This window comes from Cygnus olor, chromosome 18 (assembly GCF_009769625.2).
Source record: "Cygnus olor isolate bCygOlo1 chromosome 18, bCygOlo1.pri.v2, whole genome shotgun sequence".
Classification (NCBI taxonomy): Eukaryota; Metazoa; Chordata; class Aves; order Anseriformes; family Anatidae; genus Cygnus; species Cygnus olor.
The window spans coordinates 8,398,763-8,419,556 of NC_049186.1; the positions used below are offsets into that span (position 1 = coordinate 8,398,763).

General features: G+C 41.3%; 3 protein-coding genes across 6 annotated transcripts in view; 2 read left to right on the forward strand and 1 right to left on the reverse strand.

Moving 5' to 3' along the window:
• Positions 1 to 4,619, forward strand: part of LOC121056861 (meteorin-like protein) — a 28,906-nt gene extending 24,287 nt beyond the window's left edge. For 2 of the 3 annotated variants that reach the window (XR_005813540.1, XR_005813541.1), the window contains exons 2-3: positions 161 to 275; positions 4,086 to 4,619. The gene's annotated coding sequence lies outside the window, so the exon portion shown is untranslated. The remainder of the gene's footprint in view (positions 1 to 160; positions 276 to 4,085) is intronic. The other variant, XR_005813539.1, reaches the window with a different exon arrangement.
• On the reverse strand, positions 1,677 to 4,476 carry COIL (coilin). The gene is made up of 3 exons (XM_040530304.1): positions 4,338 to 4,476; positions 3,337 to 3,425; positions 1,677 to 2,842 (listed from the first exon to the last, which is right to left on the reverse strand). Exons 1-3 carry the CDS (start codon positions 4,474 to 4,476, stop codon positions 2,753 to 2,755), a joined length of 318 nt encoding a protein of 105 aa, XP_040386238.1. The 3' UTR covers positions 1,677 to 2,752.
• Positions 4,620 to 6,554: 1,935 nt separating the features above from the next.
• SCPEP1 (serine carboxypeptidase 1) lies at positions 6,555 to 19,450 on the forward strand. 2 transcript variants are annotated; one of them, XM_040530298.1, is made up of 15 exons: positions 6,555 to 6,634; positions 7,902 to 8,185; positions 8,384 to 8,812; positions 9,544 to 9,689; positions 10,604 to 10,693; positions 11,598 to 11,753; positions 12,227 to 12,301; positions 12,503 to 12,575; positions 13,523 to 13,560; positions 13,735 to 13,863; positions 15,351 to 15,435; positions 16,230 to 16,343; positions 16,998 to 17,135; positions 18,703 to 18,866; positions 18,994 to 19,450. In XM_040530298.1, the coding sequence occupies exons 2-15, from the start codon at positions 8,017 to 8,019 to the stop codon at positions 19,057 to 19,059; spliced, it is 1,872 nt and encodes a 623-aa protein (XP_040386232.1). In that variant the 5' UTR covers positions 6,555 to 6,634; positions 7,902 to 8,016; the 3' UTR covers positions 19,060 to 19,450. The 2 variants fall into 2 exon arrangements, with proteins under 2 accessions (XP_040386232.1, XP_040386231.1); XM_040530297.1 differs by lacking the exon at positions 6,555 to 6,634 and having other exon boundaries at positions 7,044 to 8,185.
• Positions 19,451 to 20,794: the final 1,344 nt, after the last annotated feature.

Consider the following 20,794-nt stretch of genomic DNA (forward strand, 5'->3'; position numbering starts at 1 on the left):
GTCAGGACTTCGTGACGCGTCTGAGGGGACACAAACGCCTGAAGATACCTGAGAGCTGGTCACTGGCAATGACTGCAAAAGAACGTTCCTACAGTGGTGTGTTGCGGTGTGCCTTACCAAAAAGCACCTGTTGATATTTACATTTCTTATTTTTCATTAGGTGAAAAAAACACACTTCTTCCTGGGCTTATTTGCACTAAGCCATCACCATCTTTCAAGGGCTTGGCACCCTCGCTGACTTCTGCAACACTCATCTGACATTTACTAATGCAAAGGTATGTAAATACAAAGGATAACTAAATATATACTCTCACAATTGTAGCTTTGCTTCTGGAGCAGAACACGGGATGTTTAGAGCTCAGATGAGCAATTTAAATTTCCCCATTGTCAACCAGGTCTTGAAAATTTGTTGAATGAACCCAACCACTCCTGTCAACTAAAAACAAGTTTAAAGATAATTGAAGAACTTTACTATTTAAGCAGCTATTGAAGCTGTTTGCCTCCTCATAATTACTCGAGAATTTCTTCACGTGGTTCTGATTTAAATCTAACCCTTTGCCACTCAGGCTTGAAGCAGGAAGTTGAAAGAACAGCAGAAGAAATTGTTCATCAGTATACATGACTGAGCAAACATCAAGATAGGCACTCTCATACTTTGTGACTTTTTTGGATTTAATATTTAAACTGGCTTAAGTAGGTACAATTTCCCCATCAAAATTATAAGTATCTCCAAACTCTTGAAGAACTGACACACTGTATTTTTGGCAGGTCTGTAGTCACAGCAGCAAACTTCTAGGTCTTCTAGGTCTCTTTAAGATCTGTTCAACACCTTCCGTCTGCCAGCTTCTCGCTGCAAAAGTTTATTATTTATACAGCAGGTTGCACACTTATGACTGTAGCCTGCTAGGTCAAACTTACACATTTTGAGTCATGAGGTTGGAGTTTGTTAAAAAAAAAAAGAACAAATTTTTTCTTAACAAACCTATAATTCTAAATTTCATAAAGGAAGGTGGCAGGGGCTGCTGTGACTGATAGCCAGGAACACCTCAGCAATGGGGCTTGCAAGGTGACAGAAGAAAAGCAAAATAGGTTTGTTCAGAGTAGCACCATCTCCCTCTGTGGTTCATGTGCACATCTACCTTATTCTGCATTTGTTACCAATTTAGCGACCCAGCCCTGCTCCAGCTTGCCTGGTATGAGGAAACTAGTGCCTAGTTCTGTCAAGAACAAGTACATTGGTGTGGCAGGAAGGGCAGTAAGCCATCTCTATCAGATTGCATTTACTTGATTTAAATTGTGCACTGAAACAGGAGTTTTGTGCTAACTTGGTAACAACGGTTAAATAAAACTCAAGATTTTATCTTCAAAACATCCTTTCTCTGGGGTATATTTGTTTTCAATCATGATCTGTTTCTCACAGGACACTACATCTTTATAGCCAAAACACATGGTAGGCAATGGAACAAGAGGCAAGTGCTGCTCTAACAGGCTGTGAAATACTTGCATTTAATATTTGCAGTTTTATAAGAACTCAAAATTAACAATTTCCTTAAAAAATAATCTTTCAATTAATCCTGTCTCCACATGATTGCACTAGTATCAGAAGTGTTTCTTTTGTCCAGTTTGCAAGTATATCCACATTTAGAATCAGATTTTTAACATAAAACAACAGCGACTAAAGGGAACTGCAACACAAGTTAATTTTACTTATAAAAGCGTTTCTTCACAGCGGAGACATTTTAATAGGAATAACACAAAGGTGTGCAATATTTTAATGTAATCATGCATTAGTCAGAATATATACTAGCTAAACCATGACATGCAGCTTTTCAGTTTTTTTTTTTTTTTTAAATGTCTTCTGCTTAAGAGTCAACTATCTGAGACATGGAGAGTCTTAAATTTTAAGATTTGCCAAGATGCAAGTACAATACCTTAGGGGCACAAGGTCCTAACTCAACACTGGTATTTAGCAGAGATGTCAGTAAGTGCACCACTACCACATGATGACCCGTTCCGTGATTAGGAAGGAAAGAAAAAAGTCAGTACAGACACTTCAGCACTGAAAGGGCAAAAGGGTTTGCTGAAAAAGGTTTTCAGAGCGTACACAGATTAACACACAGGGACACATTTTTGTCTAGGATTCCTGTAATACTCCACTGGTTCCAGACAAAATTCTCAGTTACAAATAGTATTTATCTGCCTTTCAAAATTACAGAAGCTTAAAGTCTGTACATTTTTCTTGACACATTCAAGTGAACCCTGTATACAACTGCAAGGTCATGGCATTTGTATCACTCTCTGCAGCCGTACAGGAAGAGTCACGCATATCAATACTATTTGATTTTTAAATGCTGGTCTTTAATTATCCTTACAGCAAGCTGCTACTGTATGGCAGTTATACTGCTCTAGACAAAACAAGACATTTAAATGGAGCTACTGACAGTACAAGGTCATATTTTATATTTTTGATCAAACCGTTCCAGTTTTACAGCTCACAGTGGTGGAATATGAAAAGTGTGACTAAGATTCTATTTTAAAAATCAAATCTATATTAAAGTTTTCCTATAATAAACAAAGCATTTTTTGTATTACATAAAAAACATATCCTAAGAAAAAGTGTTTTTTCTTTTGGCATCAATTTCATTTTGAAACCATTTATTAAAAATATTCACCAGTGCATCTGCTGCCCTCAGAACTTGAAGGCAGTATTTCACAAAACAAGTCCATACAGTTATTTACATGTATTCACATCTTAGATTGCTCCATTTTCAATGCCTGATCCGTTAACTGGAGGCTCAACAATCAGTCTTGGTTCTATCAGCGCATCCCAACTTTCAGTTATCTGAAAGCAAAATACGGACAATAGTTAGCATGTACAAAGTATACAGGCAGATGCAGTTTTGTTCTACATTATGCTTTGTCTGGACTTGAACAGCAGCACTACTGATGACAGATCATAGATTCTTCCTGTGATTTGGCGATCTTAGTGAATCTCAGTCTTTCTTACTTGTGCATCAGGCAGACTACCTCAAAGGAATAACCTTTTAAGAACTGATGCTCTATCTAGTCATGATATTGTTTGTTAGCCAAAACTAAAAGGTTACACTGTTTGATGACTGGTTTTGAATCTAGTTAATTGAAAACACATGCATGAAGTTCTTATCTTATAATCATGCACATTCTGTGATTCTTGCTAGAAAGGATCAATTATTTTTTCTTTCAATCAGATGCATTATTATAAAAGGCATCTCACTGAGATGAACAGTGTCATAAAGTAGGAAGTGCATCACCTACGCAAAAACCATGCAGCAGACTTCACACAAGATATGTACATACCTTTGTATCATGAGGAACAGCATACTCTATCAGCTCAGCTCCATCTGCAGACTGGTAAACCAGATCAAATTTCCCTGGCTCTTTAGCAGCTTTAAAAAAAAAAAAAAAAAAAAAGCTTCTTAGCTATGAACAAAAAGCAAAAGGTTTACATTTTCACCATGTTTAGAAAGCTAGTCAAGCACAGCTGTGCATTTTTTGTTTGTTTGTTTTGGTTTGTTTTGTTAGTTTTAAGTGATTAGTCTAAACTGCTGCAATATTTGAGGCTCCAGAGGTTCAGGGAACCACTTGAGCTGTGACATTACTCTGTATTTATGTTATGCTTTTCCACAACACAGTACCCACGCCTCACATTATTAATCCACTTGGTATGAACCCTCTTTAGCGTCTTTTGAGTTTCAAACATACACCATATCAGCAATGTTTGTAACTAACAAAACTCTAAAGGAGAATTGAACTCTACACAACAAAATTAAGGTAATTATCTAGTAAAACTATGCATGAAAAAGTTTTGTCAACAATGTGCTGCCTAGATTTGAGAAAAATGCTCATATGATAATGATTCATTAATGCTGGTATAATGTCAACTGCAACATACACATACATATTTCTGGGTCTCTGAAGTGCACTTTGTCATTGTATGGACTCCGTTTCACATCCAGTGGAGACAGTGGCTTCACTGACTTCACAAATAACAGCATTAGGACCTAAAATGTTCTCTGGAATTCCATATAATCTTTTTATTTTTTCAGGAAATGAAACAGCAATGGAAATGAGTTACTGACTGGAGAAATTTCATTTTGCAAGCATATATGAGCATGCTCTTCAAGACTAGCAAGCATGAGAACTTCTCGATTTAAATAGACTTTTTGGAGAGGAAGTTTGGAGGGGGGAGGAAGGTTGAGAAAGAACAGGAGGAAATTGGAAATGCTCATAGAACAGGAAATGTGCCTGAGACTAGTTATTTTTCAAGTGATGCACATGAGGTGTCCCAGGGTACATACGTTGGCTTGTTGAAGACGAGAGGATCTCAAGCTCGATCTGTTTTTTATCAGCATTCCAACTGATTATTTTCCCCTCCTTTATAAGGCAACAAGAAAAGAATCTGATATGATACATCTCAGCACTGGATAACCATTTCATATTACAACCATTCTGATACTTGATCACAATTAGAAAAATTTAACAGACATATACTTCTCTCTCTACATACAAAATCTGCAAGGTATTAAAATTTAGCAATCTGCAGTTACAAGCATCAATAAAGTCATGATATTGTCACTGTCCTTGTAGTTTAAATCAGTACTTTCCAAGAAACCAAGTTATTTCAAGTAGGTACTGAATTTTACTTACACCAATATCAAGAATTTATCTTGACTTCAAAGAGCAGTATACTTGCATACAGCTACATTTTTCTTCTTGAAGGTCTGCTTTTCTGTCATCTCTAAAATACTGATGATCATTAATAACTTATTTTTTTTAATAACAGCTTCACCTAGTTTTCAGCTAGCTTTGGGTTTTAGGCTTTAATTTTTACTGCTGCACAAGGAATCATCTGCAGACTCAACCAGGTGAGAAGAAAAATACTATACAACCTCAAAATATTTAAGTCCTACCTCACCTATAATATTTTTTTCAGTGAGTTGGGGGGTGGCAGGGGAAGGAAAAACAATACCTTATAGTCTGAAATTTCAGGACTGTAATTTTCAGTTAGTTCCAAGCGCTGTTGAAAGAAACACAAATAAGTTACAACTTCTTATGATCCTTTAAGATGACACCTATACCCAGACATGGCTTCTTCAGCAAGAGGGAGGTGCAAGAACCAAGTCTCCTACTCCTAGATCCTGACACCTATCACGGTCCCAGGCAATCTTTCAGGACTCACTGCTCCAAAGGATTTCTGTTCAGGTCAGGCTGTGAAATGAGATCAAGGAGAAGGATCCAGTCTCATCAGCTCCAGTGATTTCATTTTTCTTTACTTTTTTATTTTGCGGTGAAGTATAATTATTTGTTATTTACGGTAAGCTTTGCAATAATATTTTAGAAACACTATAGAGAGAAATAATAACATAGGGATTCTTTTTTTTTTTTTTTAATAACATCTATTTTTAACACTGACTTTCCTTGCACATAGGAGAGGGGTAACGCTTCTTTATGTCATTCTTATATTTAAACATAAACCTTAAAACCATCCTCAGGATAGAGAGAAACTTTGAGTAGATAAAGCCTGAAAGATCAGTTATTTGTGATCTGATTGTGTGCCAAGTAAGGGAATCTTTGTACAGGTGTACATGGAAATTCACATCGAAACAACAGTGGAGACACTTCTGTGCTTGTGCTGTATAAATGTAGCGAGTCTAAAGAAATGCATTTAAGATACTGAATAATAGAATCATTTAGGTTGGAAGAAACCTAAGATTATCAAGTCCAACCACTATGTGGAATCTTAAAAAGAAAAAAAAAAAGAAAAAAAACAGGTTTTGTTTATTCTTTTTGTGAAGGATTTTAACAAGAGCCAATATTTTGCCCTTATGCCACTGGTGAGCACTGCTCATCTCGATCCCATGATCTGCAACAGTTAGCCGGCACATACCAGCTCAAGAAAACTTTCAGATCTTTGAATATGAGAGTTTTATTACAGCAGTAATGCTGTAGTAATGCTCTGTTATCTGGGAAGATGGGAGGGCTGGCGCCGCCAGAGAATGGAAAAGCCTGGTGATGCAGATGATTCAAGCACTCTGCAAATACTCAAACTCCTCCCTCGCAGCTCTATCTAGCTTCAGGCCAGAATTACCTGGCTCTATTTGTATGCTCAAAACCTTTATAAAAATGTTAAGTCAGAAAAGAATTTTTAGGGCCAAGAACGGAAACTGTAATATTTTCTATAGTATGGGAAACTATTAGGTTAGAAGGACAACAAGAGGAGTGAATGCTTTCAGAGCCTACAAACATTTGGAAGCAGTTTTACATTCTGAACCACTTGTTGAAGTTTAAAAAAAAGTTTTAAAAAAAGAACAAGATTAAAATTAATTTATGAATTCTTAATCCTTATACTTTTAGAGTACCAGTCCCTGAACAATACGAGATCATATTCTAAAGTGTAAGCTTTTGGTTGTCAGGACTACACCATTTGTATCATATCATGCAAAACTTAGAGCGGCCCAAATGAAGCAATTTTAGCCCAGTAATATTCAGTATTTCAAAAGTTCTTTACCTTAAAGGCAATTCTTTCTCCCACTTGTGGTGGGGCAGCTAGAAGAGGTAATACACTATAGTCTCTCTTGGGGACCTCCACGGCATTCTGTGAAACAAACAATAAACCCATTGATTTAATTACTGTTTTTATAAAAAGAGAAGACAATGTTTGTGATGTAGGAATTGTAAGAAACTCTGAGAATAGTAAGGTACGTGTATGAGTGCTTTGAGATAGACAATACAATCTCTTAAGTATTGTTTCATAAACACGCCTTCAGGCTGCTAAATGGAAATACTGTAAACAGATTTGCTAAGTTAAGATCCATCGCTAAGTTACGATCCATCAACCTTTATCCTACTTATTTATTTCTGCTTTTCTGAACTACTCTCACCCTATACATTTTTTGTATAGTTAGATCTGCAAGAGAAAGGTGACCAATGACTGCGTAAGTCACTCACCTGGACGAGAAAAGAAGTATTTGTCACAGCTTCATTTATCTGCCTCTGTTTCTGGCCTTCACTGCTGTAGTTATAGAAGAAGCCAGGGTTTTCTCCTCTCCCACGGCCTCGGCCCCTCATCATCCCACGAAACCCACGGCCCCTAGGTCCTCTCCAGAAGTTATCCTCTCCCGTTCCACGCCCCCTTCCACGACCTGGGCTGGCGACCGGTCCTTGAATACTGGTTGGCAACAGTTTAGTACTGTTTCTTACTATGGAATTACTCATTCCAGCATTTGCTGTGGGTTTTTTAATAACAAGTGTTTCTGAATCTGAACTGTCAGATTCTGAAGAGGAGGAAGTCTTTGCTTTGGGAGCACTGGTGGTACTGGCTTTTACAGCTGCTACATTGTTAGGCAATGACTTTTCCTGTGTGGTACTGTCTTGTGCTGGTGCCACTTTCTCATCCTCTGTACTTGAGTCAGAATCCTCGCTAGAGGACTGTGATTTTTTAGCAGTCTTACTAACTGCAGTCTTAGTGGAATTTTCAGCTTTAGATTTTACAGTCACTTTATTAGAAATAGCAGTTTTCACCTCAGAGTTTGTAGCAGCTTGGGATTTGTCTCTGGGAAGTGTTGCCACTGCAGGTTTATGGGAAGATTTATTTTGCTTTATATTTAATTCACTGCTGTCGCTGTCAGATGACGTGCTGGAGGAATCTGAAGTTCCCACCCTCTTTTTCCTGGACTCTGTTGTCAATTTTTTGGTGTTATTTTTACCAGAATTTAAAGAAAAGCTGTCATTTTCCTGTTCTAAAGCCACCTTTGCTGCAGCGACCTTTGTGTGCTTTCCATCCTTTGTTTTTGTTGCCAACTGTTTCTCCCTCTCTGCTTTTTTAAGCTTTTTAGATCGGTCAGTAGGGCTCTCTTCCTTACCTTCTGTGAGTCTACTTCCACTAGCTTCTTCTTTTCTTTTTCGTTTCTTGTGTTTCTTTTGAGAGTCCAAAATATCTAGAGAGGTCTCTTCTCTACAAGAGGAATACTCAGGGTTATGTTTATTCTTCTTCTTTTCCTTTTTATGCCTGTCATCTTCACTCCTAGACAATCCCTCCTCTTTCTGCTTTCGTTTATGCCTTTTTTTGCCTTTGCTTGGTGTATAGGAGAAGTCATCATCCGCCTCTTCATCATCACCATCCGCGAGTACCCCTTCCAGCTTCACTCTGCCAAAAGGAAGGCAGACACCAGGGTTAGGCGTGCCTCATGGCACCCTGCAGGCCACTGGGGCGGGGATGCCCGGCCCCGTACCGTTATAAGCCCTGCAGATGCTGGGGGCGACGGCGGCCCCAGCAGGGCCCTCAGGGACCCCCCGTGCAGGCTCTGTGCTCCCCCCCCGGCCCTCCCTCCCTCCCCGCCCGTACCTCAGCGCGTCGTTGTCCCGCACCAGGCGGGCGCTCTCGGTGGGCGGCAGCAGCGCCCCCTCCAGGAAGAGGCTGAGGCGGGCCCGGCGGCTGAAGCCGAACCTGTGGCGGATGATGCTGACGAGGTCGGTGACGAGCCGCGCCTGGCCAGGCTCGAGCAGCAGCCAGCACAGCGCGCAGCCGGGGCTGCCCGGCGGCGGGTGGTCGAACAGCAGCCGCAGGCGGAGCGGGCCGCTGCCGCCGGGCGCCGCCATGTTGCGGCGGGAAGAGGAGGAGGAGGAGGAGGAGGAAGAGGAGGAGGAAGGGGAGGGGAGAGGAGGTCGGAGGGGCGGTGCAGCAGCCGCCCGCGTGACAGCGGCGGGAGGATGGCGCCGCGCCGGGCTGGGGCCGTGCTGGGGCTGGGGCTGGGGCTGGCGGCGCTTGCGGCAGGTACGGGGCACGGGCGACAGGTACGGGGCACGGGGGGGTTTGGGGAGGGGACCTCGGTCCTGTGAGGGGACACCGCGCTGGGCACGTTCAGCCTAGGGAGGAGATTGGGATCGCATCGATCTCTGCAAACACCTGAGGGACCATGGAAAGAGGACGGGGACAAACTCTTCTCGGTGGTGGCCAGTGACAGGACAAGGGGTGACGGGTGTAAAGGGAGCCACGGGAGGTTTCATTGCCACGGGAGGGAAAACTCTAAAGGGTTTGGGTGACGGAGCGCTGGAACAGGCTGCCTAGAGAGGTCGTGGGGTGTCCTTGTCTGGAGATAGCCAAACACGCCTGGATGCCAGCCTGTGCTCTAGGTGACCCTGCTAGGCAGGGGCTGGGCCAGGTGGCCCCAGGGGGTCCCTGCCCACCGCAGCCCCGCAGTGGCTCTGTGACAGTCCTGTCCCAGCAGCTGCCCGGTGCTGTGCCCGCAGCAGCTGCGCTGTCAGGCGCTGGGAAGCGAGTGCCTAATTGCACGCCTAACCACATTCACTGATGGTAAATCAGCCACAGGGGTGTAAGTATGATTCTTACAGTAATTTCTTTAATGGAAGCTCCTCCAATTATCACACCCAAGATTGAAATGTAATGTTGTGGAACAAATGTGGTAGAACGCCCGCAGCTGAAGCTTTTGGACTTAGCTGTTTGTTTGTTTGTTTTATTCAATGTTTGTTTGTCTTACCCCCAAGGTGTGGTGCTGAAGCAACCCCAAGAACCCAAAGAGCTGTGGGGATATGTGCAAGTCCGAAGTAAAGCCCACATGTTCTGGTGGCTCTACTACGCGAACAACCCAACCAAAGACTTCACAGAGCTGCCTCTCATCATGTGGCTTCAGGTAAGGCTTGGTAAAGACACTTAGACAAGAACTTTTTCCATCTGTGCCTGGTTCAGTGTGGTAAGTACTTTACAGCTCGACAGAAATAGTGTTCAAAGCTGTCTGATTCTAATACTTCACGCTGTGAAGGAAGTGTTCGGGTTAGCAAGAAATAATGAAAATGTCATTCCGCGGTTGTGCAGTGCCCTCAACTACTCATCGAGTTAAACTGCAGAAATAGCAGCTGTTCTTATCTTTCAAGCAACCTTAGTGCTTTTTGTGCCAGACATGACAAGTACTTAGAAGCGTCACGGCACCTTTCAGGAGGAGTTTACAGCCTAAATGATGTTCAGAGGGAGAGTAGACGAAACAATCAGAGATGTAGGATAATTGCTGTAAGGAAACAAGTCAGAGAGACTGTGATTGTTTTAGAGATTGGTCCCATTCAATCACAATTGATAAAAGTCAGTGGTGTGTGCTCCACATTCACTTCCAGTATTACATTTCAGAAATTAATGGTGAATATAATCACTTGATTTGGTCCTTTCCCTTCTGTGTTATTTTTTCAGAGTGAAATGCATGTGCTGTACATGCTGAGAAAAAAATAATGACTTGCAAACCTCTGTTTTTAGCTATTTTTTTTGCATTAGATATTAAGGGAATAAGGGGAAAGGTTTTCAAACAGCACTCATAGCATGCAACTCATTAGATGCTTTCACAACTGGGTGATTGCTTCTCTGTTCAGAAATAGCTTGTGTACGCATAATGAAAGACAATGAGGAAGAGAGCCTTTTTTGCAAGTTAACATGTAGGGTAAAGGCCACTTCTTTAAACATGAGATACATTGTTGTGCTTAGGGGGTTGCTTTTCTCCTGTCTCTCATGTCTCTACCATGCTGCCTTCTAATTTACTTGTCATTTGCTGTTTCCCCTTAGGGAGGTCCAGGAGCTTCAGGCTGCGGATTTGGGAACTTTGAAGAGATTGGTCCGTTAGACAAAGAAATGAAACCAAGAAATACAACCTGGGTATAGTGGAGAGTTCAGCTTCTAATAATTGATTAAAAAATGTTTGTTGCTTGTGTAGGCAAAAGATTGCTAGACAAAAGCACACACACAACAATTTTAATTTAAAATTAAATAGAACTATGATACTTCATCTTAAAATGGTGTGGTTAATAAAAATGGCTTATATGAATAGCTTTGTTAAGAACTGAAGAATTATCCTGTTAATTTGATTTGATGGAATATGGCTGGGCTTCCATGAATCTGTGAATTGCACATCTGAGGAAACAGAGAGCAGGGAAATTCTAGAGGATGTTATTTCCAATCGTTGCTTCATTGCATACACTCATGAAGGCTTTTCTGGGTGGCTGGCAACGTATAACCGAGGGATCGTAATTACAAGCCCAGTATGACCTTCAAGGGAAACCAGCTGTAGTGTAATTATAGCTGCCTATGAAGGTTTATTCAACAGAACATATTTGTGCTGTGAGTCAACCGATATCCTTAACTACTCTGGAGATCCCTAGATCACATGGATGATCTGCCCTTGAATGACTGGGATTTTTGGGTGCCTTTCCTGTTACAGACTGGGAAATGGAAAGACTTCATGTTGTATCTCTTCACGAGCTGTACTGCTTTGAGCCGTGCTATCTATCTCTGTGGTGATCTATTGATTTTTACGTGTACACTTGTAACTATACAAATTGGCACTATTCAATAGAATATTTGACATCTGACAGACAAAAGTCCCACCTGTACCATTCCCTGTGTTGGACTTGTACCTAATTTTTTGTCAGGTTCTTTCAGGGTCAGGGATACGGTGACTGTTAGACTTCTGTGCATCAAAAACATAGTTTACAGTACTGGCACTCTGCTGGACTGTTAGCTGAACTGAGATTTCATAGAAACTTGCTTTCCGCTTGTACAGTTGCAGGCAGCCAGTATCTTGTTTGTGGATAATCCTGTCGGCACTGGATTCAGTTATGTGGATGACTGCAGCTTGTTTGCCAAAAACCTTACCACAGTAGTCTCTGATATGATGGTTTTTCTTAGAGATTTTTTCACGCATAGAACAGAATTCCAGGTAAGTGATTTGAATTATTGACTAGAATCCTATTTTTCTTTGATTTTTAAATAGCTCTCAAAAGGAATTGGTGAACAGGAAGCATCTGCTACTAGGTAGCCTGCAGCTGGGGGAGGCACTGCAGGTATAACCACTGCCTCTGATTTTTCACAATTTATAACTGGTATCTTGAATTTCTGTCTTTGGCACCAGCTAGGTAATCAAAAGGGTGTGTTGTTTTCTATTGTGACCTGAGAAGCATGTAGGAACATGACTGTTCCTAGTTCCAAAATACTGAAGTGCCCACTTCAAAACTCCTGATAATTACACCAGTAGGTTGTGGAAATCTTATCTGCAACTTAGAATCAAAAATCTCCAGTGTTGGATAGTGAGAAGTGACAAGCCAGCTCCTGGGTTCTGTGGGATGTGGAAGAGGGTTGGGGGTATGTTCTGCTTTCTGTCTAACGGGTTCATTGTGTGGTTTCTCTCTCCAGACCATCCCATTCTACATATTTTCTGAATCTTATGGAGGTAAAATGGCTGCTGGCATTGCCTTAGCGCTTCATGAGGTAAGTAGTTGGGACATAGTTCACTTTTCACTTTAAAATGTGGTATTCTACAAATACTAGTATTTCCTGGAATATGCTGTGCCTCTTGCCTAAGTCAGGCCAATAACCCATTATTGTTTTTCACAAAAAGAAAACTGGTTCTAGAGTCGTGAATTTCTTACTAAAAGAAGGCTTGTTTTTATTTTTCCTCTTATCACTAAGGCTGTTCAAAAAGGAAGTATAAAGTGCAATTTTGTTGGGACTGCTCTTGGAGACTCATGGATTTCTCCTCTGGGTACGTTTAAAATCATTTCATGGGTATCTAGTCAAAAATGCCAGCCCTGCCGTAAGGGAATTAAATCTCTAGTGAGTCTGGTATATCAAATCACTAAAAATAAATACTTTAGTATTGCGATCTGTGATTGAATGTATCTTTAGAATATATCTAAGTCATGAACAGTCTGAGAGCAAAGTCAGTGAGGAGCACACTTGCATTTTTAGTGAGGTGGTGGTGAAATGTCCTTACAAATCTCTACAGTGTTGGTGGTGTTTTGATAAGAGTACTGCACATAAAATGTGGCCACTAGATGATCCACAAGGTTGCAACTGAAGTTGTCTCCCTGTTTTCACAAGGAGACCTTGTGCTAGGGAACTGATGTGCTTGCCGACCTGGAGAAGATAGGGTGTGTGTCTGGTGAAGGCCAAAAAAAGAAAAGGGTTCTTGGTCTTCAGTACGATTTGCAAGGGTAGGCTCCACAGATTCTCTGTGACATGGGACAGTATCAAGCCAACTCCTACCTGTCTTAGAAGGATCATCTGATCCTTGGAACCTTATAAACTATTATGTTAGAAAACAGAGTTGTTCTACAACTTTTTTTTCCCTGTAATATTTGGAAATAGATCAGTTTAGACTATGCCTAGACTTTGTCCGTTCTCTCCCCATGCTGTAGCAATGTGCTGCAGTGCTGGGGTGAGAACGCTTTGGTAAGGACATGTCTGTTTAAATAAATTTCACCAATTAATGTTTATGGCATTGAATTAGTCTTAGTGGTTCTTGAGATTTGTAAAGAACCTGCTCTGTGGCACGTAAGCTTCAGACTAAAGTGAGCAAACAGTAATTCTTCACTGAGTAACTTATCTCTGTATGGTTTTTGTCATGACCATTTTTGCTACAATAAAGGAAAAGTAAAGGAAATCATATGGCAAAAATGTAGATGTTTGAAATCTGTTCTATTTCTTTAGATTCTGTGCTGTCTTGGGGGCCCTATCTTTATAGCACCGTAAGTACCTTAAACTCTTGGTCTTCTGAGAACTTGTACTACCATACAGTATAAATGGAGGTTGATTTTAAGGTTAGCTCTTAATGAGTATAAAATCTCTCATGCATGGAGATTGTTAATGAGAACTTAATGTGGAATTATAATTAAAGCTGTCCTACTGCATTTCTCTTCTAGTCTCTCCTCGATGATCACGGTCTAGCAGAGGTGACTGCTGTTGCTAAAGAAATAATGGATGCAATAAATAAAAATCAATATGGACTGGCCACTGAGCTCTGGAGCAAGGCTGAAGGTGTCATTGAAGAGGTAAGATCTTTGAGCAGCATTAAGAAATAGCTGGTGCGTGGGGGAGCACCCAATGCCAGGTTTTCCTTTCTGTGAGCACTGTCTTGGTGTGCATCCCCCAACCCCTGACCAGTCGCTTCCACCAGTGTGTGTTTTATGATACTGCTGGTGTAAAAGAGCTGTTTGTTCGCTGTGCACTGCTGTGTGATTATAAGAGGCAGTGGGAAGAGCAATCCTCATGGGCTTGCAGTATTGCATAAAGGTTTCGACGTGCCACATCATTTAATAGATGCCTAATTTTTAGCGTGCCACTAGTCCCATTGATTGCTGTAGAACCCATGTTCAACTTGAATGAGCTACATCTCCTTGAAAGCTTTGTTTTGGCTGTTGAAAACTGCATCCAGCAAGGCACGCATTTCAAGTTAAGTTTAAATCTTCTATTTAAAAAAGTACAATAGAAGCATAAGATGGAAAGGAACGTCAAATTATATTCTGTTACTGAGGGTAAATGCATCTTACTACTTAACAAGTTCAAGCTTAAAAACTAGGTAAAATTTTGTTCTCATTTTTTCTGTTGAAGGGTTGCTCCAAAATTTCAATCTTTCTTGTATTTGTAGTTTTAGGACAAGTAAAATTATGGCTTCCTCAAATTGAAAGACTAATCTTGAGCTGCTTCCCCCCCCCTCTTTCTTTCTCAGTGCTTTGCACATAGTTGGTTTCACTTCTTACTCCTTGGTAGAAACTTGTGGTTCCCATTTTGCCTTTCTCTTCAAAGATGTTTGTCTTTCCCTTCCAGCTCTGATATCGCTGTAAGGGTGCAGGCATTTCAGTTCCAGTAGGGTGGCTGTTGTGAGCGCATTCCTAACCTGTGCCTCATAACTTTCAAGATTTGACAATTAAGTAAAGGGGAGCTTCAAGAATCTTGAGTAACTTCTGTAATGGCAACAGTGATCACACTTGTCCTTTGGACGTAGTCAGTCTACTGTCTGCATCAGAGCTGTCATTTAATGATTCTCAGACTTGTCTAGGTGTCAGCAGTTCCAAAAGAGGGATGATGGATACCTATCACCACTGTCTTGAGGAGGCATTTGGAATGTTGAAGGGTTTTAGGTTGGGAAGATGTTGAGCAAGAGTTCAGCATTGGGCTAGATTGGACTAGCAGAACAGGCATTTGAAAGTATCAATTGTAATTATCTCTGTAATGAGTTATGAGAATCTGCAGTCATTTGCAGGCTGTAGGGCTTTCTGTAGCTTCACACCTTTTTTAGAGAAGTAGCATCTCTGGCACAAACCACACGTGAACAACAGAGACTTCAGAAAACTCTACCATTCTAAAAGCAAATGTAGAACCAAAGTTTTTCCATAAATAACTTCCTGATATGTAGACAAGTGGCAGGTTACAGGGTCCTTTATTTAGGCCTTACCTCTTCTTTTCAGAAGGAATTCTGTTCCTCAGATCTGAGAAATGTTTCAGTAACACTGTTACTAAAACTATCTTGTGTTTTCAGAACACAGACAATGTGAACTTTTATAACATCATGACTAAGGAAGTTCCAGAAATGAAAGCAAATGAACAAGAAAATCTTCATCTCAGTAAGTCGTATTTAAGTACTTGAGCTTCTGAGGCTCTGGTTGCATTCACATACCATCAACTCCGATAGTGGGAACAGCATCAGTTTAGCATGTCCTTAAAATGGGACTGTCAGATCCAAAGGATATTCTCCTGAGCAGAACTTGATTGCTCTTGCATAAATAGGGATGAATAGGAATGTGGAGCAACCCCTCTATAGAGTACATCTCCACCTACACATTCTGCACAGATTACTCCAAGGAAGTAGCGTAATTGCAACACAAGTTTTATGACCTTTAAGTTACTTCCTGTTAATGCCTTTCATTTGTCTTCAGGCTAGGATACAAAAATGTCCCATTCACGTAAATATTCTGATTAGACTCTCTGGCTTCATGGTGCTTATGCATCTGTGTGAAAATAAGCACATGTACAGAGTTTCTTTCAAGCTCTTTCTCTCTTGGCTTCAGCAGGGAAGGTGAACAGCACAGTCAACTCCCTAGAGTAAAGCATTACAACTCTAAAATAACTGGTCTGCTGAGGAGAAGAAACTGTGCCAAGTGGCTAAAGCAGAAGCTGAAAAAGTACTGTGTTAGCCAAAAGCAGAAATGGATGGTTGGGCTCTTCCTGTTTTATCTCATGACCTAAATAAGGGTTGAATTCAGGGGGTTCTATTAAAAGTAAACAAATTGTTCTTCATGGTGGTACATTTTCACTAGAAGAGTTTGATGGCCGTGACTGTAACACTGAAAATTGCCATCTGTGCAGGATGGCTGTCTTAAATGTGCAACTACTCAAAGCATTTTTTTCTCTTTTCCAGTTAGACTTTACCAACGCCATGTCAAAAATATGCATAAGAACAGCCTAAATGAATTGATGAATGGACCCATCAGAAAGAAGCTAAAAATTATTCCTGACTGTGTGAAATGGGGAGGTACTTTCCTATCTTCTAGTGTGGATCTAATGAATATATTATTGCCTTCCACTGTATTAAAGTCCAAAGGAGGAAATTTTATGGTAGTAAGCAGTCGCATTAAATTTTCATTGTCCTTCATCCTAAGAAGAGGACTTACTCTCACAAATGAAAATGTAACGGGCAAACCAGTGATAGCAGATATGGTTCTGGTTCTGCTGCTTGTATCTGTCTTTAGCCAAGCAGCTAAGAGTTCATGGGTGGAAGATGATCTCCCATGTCTCAGCATCTGATATTTGTCCTCGCAGCCTTGCTGAAAGAATTTCTGTCAGTTTTTCTTTGCCAGAAGGATGGTATCATGAACTGCTGCATGGCGTGGAGGAGAGAGGGAAAAAAACAGAAAGGAAAAGTAAAAAGGAATGATGCCAGCACCCTGTATATGTGTAATAGGAGCCAGAAACAACAGTACTGTGTAAGCTCCAGTGGGAGTGTGGCTGCTTTCTGGTTCTCTTTAGTTCCTCAGACTGATAAATCACAGGCTGATGCTTTGTGCTAGGGCTGGATTTTATGCAGCTATGAACTGTGTTTTGAGACCCTTGGCCGGTTGTTTCTCTCCCAGCTTGGGGATGCCATCGTTCATCAGTTAAAATTTGTCTCCTTTCTGGTTCTAACCAGGTCAGTCCACAAAAGTCTTCGAGAACATGGCTGAGGACTTCATGAAACCTGTCATTGACATTGTTGATCAGCTTTTAGCAGCCAACGTCAATGTTACAGTCTATAACGGGCAGCTGGATCTCATTGTTGACACCATGGGTAAGTAAGGGACTTTGTGACTGAGGTCGGGAACAGAACAGGTGATGAACAGAACATGTCATCACGAGTAACACTGGTACCTGGATGTCTTCTGCAAACCTCCTATCTAACTTGCAGACTAACTTATGACTTTCAGTCATAAATGAGCAGCTCTTATGTTTTGCTTACACCCCTGTGAGAGAGGCAATTTCCTTACTTCCATTATAGTGTTGGGAAATGGATATGCAGCATCAGTACTTTCTTGTTTCAATGAAGCCCATAAGCAGGTAGCTAATAACCCACTGAATTATTCTGGATAGGTGTGTGTATATAAGTACAGTTTTTCATAAATGAAGAATGAAAATAGATTAATAAATATTTGGAGATTGTCCTCTCCTCCCCTGCTCAGCCCTGTGGCGCAAAGGCCATATCCTGCTACAGATTGATGCAGAACACGGGTCAGCCTTCACTGAGCAGCCTGCAGCAGAGAACATGGTGCCAGATAAGATGCAATGAGGGTGTTGGTAATTAGTCCGTGAGGGTGCAGTTGAAGCATGGTCGCACCTGCTGCTCAGTAACGTTTGTAGGCACGTGCACATTTTGGCAGGGCTTTGTCCCTTGCTGCTTGCAAGATGCAGGCTTGATGAAGTGGCAGTGCGGGAGCCAGGCCAAGTGTTGCTGGAATGCCTTGTGCTGCCCATGCTCTCTTCCATTCGCCTTTTCTATTGATGCAGATAATCTGCAGCTACAGGCTGCATAAACATCTTTTTGTGTTGTGAATGGCTTTATTCTTTCTCTGCCCACTTAGATATTCACGTGCCCTTCATGAACAACATAGCAATCAATATGTCAGAAAACAGAGGATTTAGGCTGTCAAAACAGATTAGCAGTTAGTGGTGCTCCATTTTATCATATTTTGAGCTAAAATTTAGCCGCAGTTCATGTGTAAATTCTTCCAGTAGCTCAGAGGTAGGCTAAAGATAAGCCTTTTTCCCCCTTGGTGTTCTGGAGTTGATCTTTTTGCTGTCTCGACTTCCACCTTCTCTAGCAGGGATCTGAAAACAGAGAGTCTTTCTTAGGCTCTTCTTGCTGAGTGACTGTAACAAAGAAGCAGTAACCCATGTGGCAAGTGTCTCTTTGGATTTCCAAGAGGGGACTGATTCTCCTCCATGGCAGGACATTCAAGGTGTTTGAGCAAAACGTGTCAGAATTAGTAGGGCTGCAGAACCTGTAAGAGGTGAGTGTTCCACTTGTCTACCCAAACCTGCCTATTGCTAGTGTTGAGCATAGAGATAAAGGCTTATGAAAAAATCCAGCTGGTGCTGGGACCACAGCTGGACTGGGAGGGAGTCCAGCAGTGGGTTGGTACCTAGAAGCTGGAAGATTTCCTCCAGTGAACTATAAAAAAGTCACCATAACTCCATTCCACATACATTTTCACTGTTTGCTTTTTCCTTTCTCTCTCCATTGGTTTGTTTCTGCTTGTCCTGAATTGTTTGCAGCCTTGGTCATTGATCTAGGCATAGCAAAATTGTTTTTAGAATATGAGCACATGGAAACGTTCTGTTAATTCTCGTGTCTCTAACAGGCCAGGAGGCATGGATCCGGAAACTGAAATGGCCCAGTTTGGACCAGTTCAGCCAACAGAGGTGGAAGGCGCTTTATGTGTCTCCAGAATCCACTGAGACAGCTGCTTTCCACAAGGCCTATGAGAACTTTGCTTTCTTCTGGATTCTTAAGGCTGGGCACATGGTAAATAACAGACCTATTGGGATAGGATGCACTGCTACCTGCAAGAAAACTGAGCATGCATGTATTCTCGCTCCCTGCTTCTTTACAGCAAGCAGCTGCTTACCATGTGCTCTCATCTCCATGCTAGGTACCGTCTGATCAAGGAGAGATGGCACTGAAAATGGTCAGGATTGTGACCCAACAGAAGCACTAGGGAAGGGGCGGCCAGCTGGTATGGCCTCCTGCTGAACGCTGTGTTCCTGCAGAATGTGAGTCCAGAACAAATAAGCCGCAGCAGGAACAACTGGTACACATAGCTTCTCTGGACACATAGCTTCTCTGATCTTGATGATGTGTGAAAGCATTTATGAAAAGACATATTTCTCCTTGAATAAGTTGTTTCTTTTGAATTAGAAAGATGTGATTTGCTGCCTCAATACTGTTTGTAATGACTCTTCCAGGAGGAACTCCTCTGTCATAAACAACTAGCAATAAGCCTTTGCCTTTGTCTTGGAAGGATTTTGTGCTTTTGTAAAAAAGCTGCCCTACCCCAAATGTTCTCTTGTCTGTTCACAGACCAAGACTAAAACTGATTTGCATCCTGATGGATTAGTTGTTTGTTCCTTTCAAAGAGCAAGCCTTTTTCATGAGGCTGTGGAATGTTCCTTCCTTTGTCCTTAGGCCTCTGCTTGAGCCACCTGGCTGGATTAGAAGCTGAAGACATGAAGATGGCCAGGATAGAAGACCTGCACAAGAGGGTCTACAGTCCATCATCTCAGTGAGATGAGACGCCTGAGCTAGGATCCAAAATTCCTCAGGCTTCCACCACCCTCCTCCAGAGGAGGATTTGACCTCTTTCATCTGGCCATTTGTTGTTTTCATTCTCTTTTAATGACTCAAGTTTTTTTCCTTGGCTTTAACATCTAAAGCACATCCAGCAAAAAATCCTGCTGGAATTCAATTCAGGCCCTGTTAATACCATCTTGTACAGAAGAGAGTCCTAATGAACTGAAGCCTCCTACAAGCTTTTGAGCATAGGCTAGAGAGTGAAAAGCAGAATGTCACTAGAACAGTAATAGCGTAATTCTGAAAGGTAATAGTTTTTTAAAAAAGACTATACAAACTAGAACCAATATCTTTACTGCATTTTCTAGATATCTTATTTTTAAGTCTTTCAGAGACCTCTTCTCTTGTGAAACAATATTTTTTACACAGTATACTGTCAAGCAGAGACTTGATCAGACATATTTGACTTCTGCTAAGGAACACAAAGTGAGCGTTCTTTATCAGTGTCTGCTAGAAGGCACAACAGCTTGTTCCAGCTGTCAGAATCCTAAATAAATAGCAACCTGCCAGTTACTCCAGCAACTGAAACTGTCATGAAAAGTCTGATAGCATTGGCTTAGCAAGGACTGAGGCATAATGCTATGTAAACACGTGCAATCGCCCAGCAGCTGGAGTACTGGCACCTAATAATTGCTTTCCTTCTTGTTCTCTGCTTGAACTGTGTTCATGAGAACTTTAACAATGCAAATACAGACCTTTTTAAAACACATTTTTAGTAAGTGCAATAGGTCTAATCTTATTCCTCTCCCTTGGGCATAGAATGTCATAGGACATACTGTCATTGGAACAGTCAGACTATGCTGATCACCATTAACCCCCCAGCCAATTTGATCTGTCGATGGTCACAGCAGTAATGATGCTGCACCTACATTCTCATGCATAAATATTTTTGTTCTGTCCTTTGGCTCCTATTAGTCAGATGACTTGGACTCAGCTCACACAATCTGTTTTGAGACACAACAAGTAATCACTGTTTGGCTTTAGCATGGTATAGAATGTTCTAATTTTATTACTCTGTCCCAGATCTTGCTGCTAAATGCAGCAAAATACAGGAATTGCACTCCTTTTAGTCAGCTAGAATAAAATCACAGATGGAGCATACC